This window comes from Aulonocara stuartgranti (assembly GCF_965226115.1).
Source record: "Aulonocara stuartgranti genome assembly, chromosome: 22".
Classification (NCBI taxonomy): domain Eukaryota; kingdom Metazoa; phylum Chordata; class Actinopteri; order Cichliformes; family Cichlidae; genus Aulonocara; species Aulonocara stuartgranti.
The window spans coordinates 9,379,097-9,387,657 of NC_138957.1; the positions used below are offsets into that span (position 1 = coordinate 9,379,097).

At 39.3% G+C, this 8,561-nt stretch overlaps 1 protein-coding gene across 1 annotated transcript in view; it reads right to left on the reverse strand.

Annotated features, from left to right (window-relative positions):
• Positions 1-4,646: 4,646 nt before the first annotated feature.
• Positions 4,647-8,561, reverse strand: part of kcnk9 (potassium channel, subfamily K, member 9) — a 45,171-nt gene continuing 41,256 nt past the window's right edge. Inside the window, exon 2 of the mRNA XM_082521737.1 lies at positions 4,647-6,257. Coding sequence (XP_082377863.1) covers positions 5,380-6,257 — 878 coding nt within the window. The 3' untranslated portion in view covers positions 4,647-5,379. The remainder of the gene's footprint in view (positions 6,258-8,561) is intronic.

Sequence of the window (8,561 nt, forward strand, 5' to 3'; positions counted from 1 at the left end):
AGAACAGTTGTTTTCTCTTCAGTGTACTCTTCAAGTACATTCAGATAACCTTGACCTATATTAAGGTTTCATATTATCAACAAATCCCCCAAAGAGATCAAAATCAATGATGCATACAGCTGTCTCACTATCTGACCTTATATATTTTTGTGACATTAAGCTGGAATTCCATCATCCGCTTCCTTGGTTGATTGGGATTATATGACTAAGTAAAATGGGGGAAAACAACAACAACCACAAAAAGAAAACGGGGGAGTAAGAATCATGAATCATCATCACCCTAAGCTAAGTTTGTTTGTGCATTTTGGATGGCTGATTTTCTGGCCCTGCTCTTGTCTCAACGCTCTTTAGCTAGAAATCTATCTGCCAAGCATCAAACAGCAAGCAAAGTTCTTAAGGTGATAACATCCAAGAAACCTTGGGAGCTGCATATTTATCTTGGGAAAGAGTAAATATTGTTCTTTTGTATAGATCAGTAGATCTATTGATCTATACATGACTCCAACTGTAATGTTAAACATGTTTACTGGAGAATCTTTCTCACAACATATCCTTTTTCATTGGCAATGTACAAAGATATTAAGTAGCTGTTAGCTTAAAACTGACGCCCCTGACTCTCAACGTTGACTGCGGGGTTTGTGTGTTTTAGCTTGCCTCTTATAGCTCAGTGACGCCTCATTGAGGCCACCCTAATTGAGACTAGGAAAAATACGTGGTTACTCTGTGATTGTGTTTGTCAATCAATTGAAAGTAGTTGCAGCAACCAGCTGGTTACCTAACCTGTGTTAGCCTGGGGGCCACTTTCAGTTACAAGGCGATTTTGTATTTTGCAGTAAAATGACAATTTATCATTTTATCAGTTTATTTCTATATTATCACAAACAGATGTTGGTATGTAGTTACCAGCTTGACCCCATTCAATTGCAGACTGATAGCAACAAGAACAAGAGCTCCATGTTATTGCTGATACATCAGGGTCGCTTTAAAGATGGCATCTCACTTCAAGTGGTCGCGGACTTGGTTGCACACAGTCACAATATTGTACTATTCTTAGTTAGCGTATTGTCTGTCTTGTCTTAATGTTGGTTTAAAATGGAGCACTGTAACAAAAAATAATTTCCCCCAGGGATCAATAAAGTATTCTGATTCTGATTCTGATTCTGATTCAATCAATTTGTCATGTCGCCATCTCTAACCACTGAGTGGCTGCAGCATTAGCTAATTGAAGTACCCACATGCTACCAAACATAGCTAAATATGGTTTTAAGTTGATAATGTCAGCTGATTCTTTCAAGTTCACAAAAAATAGCTGATGCAGCTTCGAAAATAGGCTGTATCAGCTTTGCGTCAGTATTTACCCCTTAGCCGTAAAAGGCTTTTGGGGTATTGTCATTACCCTGCTGTGTGGGCGAGCAGATGGCGTGAACACCTAAGTTTGTGAATGAGGTAAAAATTGATGCCATAGGTGTATTTACTAAAAAAAAATCTCAGCCAAATCTGAATCTCAGTGACCTCAACCCCAAAAGTCAGACGTCAAGTTTTCTGAAAATCTTGTGAATGCAACAACTTGATAGTAAGGTGACGTAGGATTCTAAAAACTGCTAGCATAGTTGTGTCTTCTAGGAGGCTGAGGGGAAGCATTGGCTATGGGTAGTGTTTTTAATTAATACTATAAGTTTTCTGTGGTTGTGGCCTGTTGTGGGTTATGTTGAACTTTCCATGTTATATCCTTTAAACCTGTCAAATAATCACACTCCTTGTGTTTCTTGCACCATCTGACTTCATTGTGGGAGGTTGTGGCAAAGCTCAGCAATTATCTCTGAAAGCACAGTGTTACTATTACTGAGGAGTAGCGACCCAGCATTATGAGAAGGATACCCAAGCTGCTATACACCACAATAATCTTTTGAACCATTATGAGATGATTGTGTCTTTTAAAAGTTAGGAAGTGATTCAGTCTGCTTTGTCAATGAGTGAGTGCCTGACTCTGCGTGGTGGGGTTCAGATGTTGATTTCCTTATCATCATACGACTTATCAGGACTGAAATCTGTCTCTATGTAACCGCATCTGCTCTATTGTTAGCCCGAAGCCAGACTGCTATAGTCTAACAATAGATTTGGTAACGTACAAACAGATCTGCTGTTGAAATGTGCCCACTTTAACAGAAACACTGACTGCTGTTTCTTCAAGGCACATATGCTGATGTGTAAAAATACATATGCATCTCAGCCATGAAAAGGCTTGTTTTTTTATTCCAAAGATTGTTATCTAAATATGCTGTACAAAATGTTTAAAAGCCAGTAAAGTTCCAATAATGAAACAATGCTTTTAGGGCTTCTCTTAGACTCCATGCCTATGTTTGTCACGACTGAATAGGATCCATAGCTTTTTACCGTTTGCCCAAACAGAATGGCATTCACCTTGTGAGGCATGCTCAGCTACCCAGGAAATTAATAAAAGCCTGTTAAACACAAGGCTGCAGAGAATACTGAAGGTCACGCTTTAACTTGAAAGTTAAAGTGCAGAAGTTTTACCAGGTTTCCAGGAGTATTCATTGATTTTTACATGACATAACCTGCTATGGGAATAAAAAGGCTCCCAGGCCTGTGCAACTTAAAAAAAAATTCTCGCCATCCTGCTCCATACTTTACAAAGAATATACACTTAAATTTACATTTGCATGTTAAAATGCATTTTCAATCCTGACTAATTTACATGATGGAAATTTAAACACATGTGAATTGGACCTTAAAAACAGGCTGGTAATCAACATGAACATCCAGAGTTAATCAAGTATTTCTTAGCCTCATGGCAAGACACAGGCGTCAGGGAGATGATGTTTCTAAGTTGCATTTCTCTGAAAATTTCAAAATGAGAATTTGATATGTACATCGGTTTGTTTGGCCTGTGCGCTTGGACTTCTTGGATTGCATTCATCACCTACAGGAAATCAAGAAAAAGGGGGTTTCATTGAAAATTTAAATCTTTTTTTTTCTTTTTTTGAATTAAAAGTCATAAAGCGAGGTAAATAACTGCTGGGATTTATCAAAAGTAATGTTCATTATTTGGTAAATCATTCTTAATTGTTTGTAATTAACATAGTTATAATGGAAAAAATCGATCTGCCCATTGAAGTTCATGCACTTCCTCAGATCAGCCTTTCGACAACAAAAGAATCCTCCCTCTCCATTTTCTTCTACTGTTATTTTACTGAGAGTGAAAGGATCATCCTGGTGTTATCAAGCTTGCCTTATTCACAATCTTGAGCTGTCCCCTCCTATTAATTCATTCTCACTATTCAGCTTTTCCCTCCTTGTTGATGTGTTTATCACCTCGTGTTTCCCTAATGGCTCCAAAGTGTATCCAGATCTCAAGAGTTGTCAGTTCAGATCTGCATGCCTCCCCGTCACTGTTTGCACTCGGGCTCTCAGTCCTACGTGGTTACATTTGTGCAGGTTTCAGAAGCACGCTCAGGGTTAGCTGCTACAGGCATGCATCATGTACTATTCAGGGCTTTGGAGCATGCTCATATGTGTCTGTAATTAAACATACACTGCTTCTAAATTCAGATGGAGTAATTTAATTGCACTTATCAAAAATTCCACCCTCTGGGTCCGCTTACACTCATCAACATCACGGCACGGTAATGCCAGCTTCATTAATCTGACTTAATTTGTGATTTTCAAACATCCTATAAATGATCTTTTCTCAGCTTAACTCATAGATCCCCATCTTGATAGTTGTGACCGACATTTCCCATAATGCTCCAGTTTACTTGCCATTAAGAGACTGAAAATAAAAGCTGGCCATTACTTCCAAATATCGACAGGGGGTGCTGACTCCTCTGGTTGCAAAAAGGACTCTGTGAAGTTCACGTAAAAATGAACTTACTGCTGATTTATGATCTCAGTAAAGGTTGTCTTGAGCTTAGGATCTCAATAGTTTAACATGATCATTATTTTATCAAATGTGGTTTCATTTATAGAAAAACAAATGATAAAGCAAGGTATACTTTGCACATTGCTGATGTCTCATTAAAAAAAAGGGTGATGTCATCGTGAATTTTCCCATCTTCTATTTAGAGTCTATGATCTTATGGTGCTCATGAAGCTTTTCGAGGTATAGAAAAACAACCCTGCTGATGTCAGAGTGATGTTATTAGGGGTAACTTTTATTTTTATGTTTTAGCGTTAGAATTTGTAAAAAAGTCACCATTCGAGGTCAAATAAAAGATAGGTTTCATTATGGAAAACATAAGAGTCAGTTGTTTCCGGGTATTGAGCCATATGAGAGACTAAGAGTCTGAAATTGTGCTGCATCTTTAGTAAATTGAGCAATATTTTTTTAGAATCAGTTTTATGTGTGCCCTCCAAATGGCTGGAAGCCAAAGCACTGAATCATCAATTTGTTATACAGTTTGTGGCTGCACTGGATTGTTATCCATTAAGGCAACTCCTACTACAAAAACCTGCCTTTAAAAACATTTTTAACCATATTTGAATGCTAATTATCTGCGCAAAATCATGAATGCAGAGAGAAGCCTCTGCACTTTAACTGAACTCATATTTAGCATGAATGTCAGCGGGAGGGAAAAATCATTATCAGACTCTGGGTACGTTAGACCCCAAAAGTGGAAAATCTGTCTAAATGGAAAAGAACTGAGGGCTGATTTGTGTGTGTGTGAAAATAAAGCTTTTATGGCCAGATCTGATGTTTCTAGAACAGGAGGAAATATCAATAACTGCAGCATGATCCTTTCTGATCAAAGACAAACAGATGCCTTTCACACAAATGTTCTGGAAAAGAGACGCAAACAATGTCACAAAAACCATGGCATACTATTAAATGACAGCTAATGCACATGCTAATATTGGCAACAGTATTTTGGCTTGACGTGTCGTGAATCCGTTTAAATACATGATTGCTTATAGAAAACAATACCTGATGCTTTAAGTCACTTTAAATTCTCTGTCTGCAGTGAGGCAATGGAAACATACATAACGGTAAATGCTGCTTCAAGTTATGGTGAAACAACTCCCTTTGAAAAATAGCATTTCCCCCAGTGTGCATCATTTGGTATGTAACCAAAGGTTAATATATCAATTTCTGTAGTGTAAATCTGTAATAAGGAAAAGTCTTGCAGTTTGTGTTGTTTGGTTCTTAAATGGAGCAATCTCTTGAAAAAATAGACATCCATGCTTCATGCTTTGCATCCCCTTGTGTCCGCGCCTGCTGTTCTTGAATAGTTTCCCAAGAATACTTCGATTTCATACAACCAAACTGGAGGGAAAAAGTGCTGAAATAAGATTTGGTAAAGGAGCAGCATTGGAAATGTTTGACCTTGTGTATAAAACTTATGGTCCTGTGGTTGTTGGGGTCTAGATAGATTTCCTTCTCCTCATGAGCTGGTGATTGTCTGTGAAGCTGTGAAGGCCTGGAGACACCGAGCTGATGGGCGAAGGGAAGAAGCTGTTTTTCAAGGTGCTGGGCGAGATCTCCTCAATCCTATAGGAAACCGAGTGAAAGTACTGGTTGGGGTTCAGCTGTGAGCTGAATGAGTTCTTGTGGGAAAAGGCACAGCCCAGGCCTCCCATCCCCGGGCTAGGGCTGTCATGCGAGTGATAGTGCATACAGGAGCACACTGACTGCAGATCAGTCACTTCTGCGTGGTATGGCTCCCGTCGCCGCCGTGCCCGGTGCAGCGATTCATCTTGGATGTGGATGATCATGCTGTTCCGATTGCCGGCGAGTGAGGCCCGTTCCTCGGCATCCCGCCGCTCATCCTCACTATTCATAGTCAGGAAACGGAGCACCACTAGATTGAGGAAGGCCCCGATGACCGTAAGGCCCACCAGGATGTACATGAAGCTAAAGGCCACATAAAGGGGTTTCTTCTGGAGGGCCCGATTCTTTTGAAGGGCCACAAAGTCCCCAAAGCCAATAGTTGTTAATGTGATGAAGCAATAATAGTAAGACTGGAAGAAGCTCCAGTCCTCATAATGGGAGAATGCAGCGGCCCCGATGCACAACGTGCCAATGCAGGAGAAAAATCCCACCGTCACCATGTTCTCCATGGACACATCAGTGATGCGCATGCCGCAGCACTTCTTGATGCGTTTCAGAAGGTACTTGACAAAAGTGTTCATCCTCTCGCCCAGGCTTTGAAACATGACAAGAGTCAAAGGGATTCCCAGGACGGCGTAAAACATGCAAAAGGCCTTTCCTGCATCGGTCCCTGGCGCCGCGTGCCCGTAGCCTGAGAAGAGAGCAGAAAGACAGCAGAAATTAGTGATGCGGAAAGACGTCAAGTCCGGGCTGGTTTTGATGCCACCAGTGCTATTGTAACTGTATACTCAAAAAGCCCCAGATCAGCTTTTGTTGACAAACATGACCAAGCAAGAAATCTTCTAAAGAGTCTGCAAGCAGTGCCAAAAGAGGTATTGAATAGGCACATGCCACAGAAATGCGTCTGCTCATTAATCTTATTTGGGCTCAAAGATTATGGCAGGAGGGACGTCCAATTAGTCTGAAGTTTCCGGCGAGGTAAAACAGTTTGGAGGAAGGATTGGAAAAGAGTCATGGGGGAGCCAGTGAAGCTTTTAGCTTAATTAGACTTTATCTTTAGACCACAAGCTGCTGACTCACACACAAACAGACTATTGGAAATCAACCTGTGGGGCAAACAATAGGATTGATACACCATATTCAACTGGGTTTCTAAATGAAGTGTAATTGAATGTTACTTCATAGACTGCAATATGAATGAAACTTGTAGAGCGTCATATTGATTATCTCTCCTCTAGCAAAGCCTTTAGCTGCAAGTATTAAACACCAAAGTCCTAGCCAAGATACACCCACCATCAGTTGGCATGTGTATCGCTTCAACAACTGACCTTCAAACAGAGACATAATATTTTTGGTGTACTGTATACATAAAAAAACATTTAATGTTCTGTGTTTTGAATTTGAATTGTGATTCTGTCTTTTCCCATATGCCCGTCCACCCACACAGGCATGTGTTTAGCTAAGGCTGAAAGCAAACTTGGCTGGATCAATCTGATTTGCAATCGAAGCATTTATATTTCCATATGCAATGTGTGTTCCTGACCTGAGGTTTCATTAGTGGACTTTAAAGAAATGCATTAAGCAAGATTTCAAATGTTGCCTTATCCTATGGCAGAGTTTAAGTGGTTGAATTTTTTTTTTCCAAACTGCACTGTTATTATTTTTGCGCGTAATATGAAAGGAGCCGAGTGCACTTAAGAAATTAGAATTAAATTATCACTAAACAGCAACCTCCCATGCTATAAAAAACAGCCAGTATGGTGCTGAAAGTTAAAGTTCTTCAAACTGAGGCTAACTCCAAAAGGGAGCTAATGACAACCGATCCCTCTGGCAAAATGATCACTTTTACACCAGAAATAAACAGGTTCACAGCAAATATTCTTGGTTTCAAATGCCAATTGATAAGACCACTGCTGGTGGTAAATTTTTTAATATGTCATTCTTTAATTATTTATTCAGTTATGCTTTATCAAGCGTCAGCATGTTTTAAGCCTATTCTAAGCCTAGCCTATCTTTGCTAGCTAAAATTCGCATTGCATTTATTATTACAGTGAGTTTATGAAAACACCTTGCTAACCTAGCTGATTAGTTTGATTTATGGTTCTCAACCAATCAATAGCTCTCATTGGATTTATGTATCTTTTGGGGGTTTTTTTTAGTTTATTATTTCGGTTTTATTGTTAGCATACTCTAGCTTCAACCGCTCTTTTATGTAGCTTTTTTGGGAACAATCTAAAAAATTCCACAGCAAGTGGGTTGGCAAAGTGGAGCACTGAGCCATACAAATTAATAAATAAATAAATTAAATAATTAATAAGAAGATGAAGACCAAAATGTGAGAAAAAGCGATGTGGATACTAGCAAAACAATGCAACCGTAAATAAATCCAAACATGCAAACAAGCAGATATTTGCCAATCTGTTCCACAGCCACAAGTGCTCCTGCCTTACAACAAAAAACAAAACACAAACTTGATTACACAGGTTTAAGTTTGCTTTAAATAATCTAAAATAATATATAACCACTCAACCCAATAATATGTTATACACATCAAATTTCCCCGCTTGAGATTAAAACCAGAAATCCTGCATATTCGTCTTGTCTGATTACACTTACATGACACACTTACAGTATGTGTCATTTGACTTAAGCAGCTTGAAGCAGTGATAGATCTTCTTGATGATACAATAAAAGTAATAGCAATCGACGCGAGGATTAGTATCCACATCAGCTTTGTCGGTATCTGCGACAAAAGAGCAATTACAGATCATATCTGGTGCCAAGCACTGGCATTAAAGTGGCTGTCTAATTTTTCACAGAGACGTCTGAGATCTGCTGCTTGTTCATTAATGAGAGAGTAAACTAAAGTTGGGGGGAAATCAAACCCTTTTCCCATAACTAAACAAAATAATATATACATTAATCTTGATTTTTCAATTCGCCCCGAGCCTGATAATCAAACTCATACAGTGCAAAAGTGTTGGCTCCCCACACG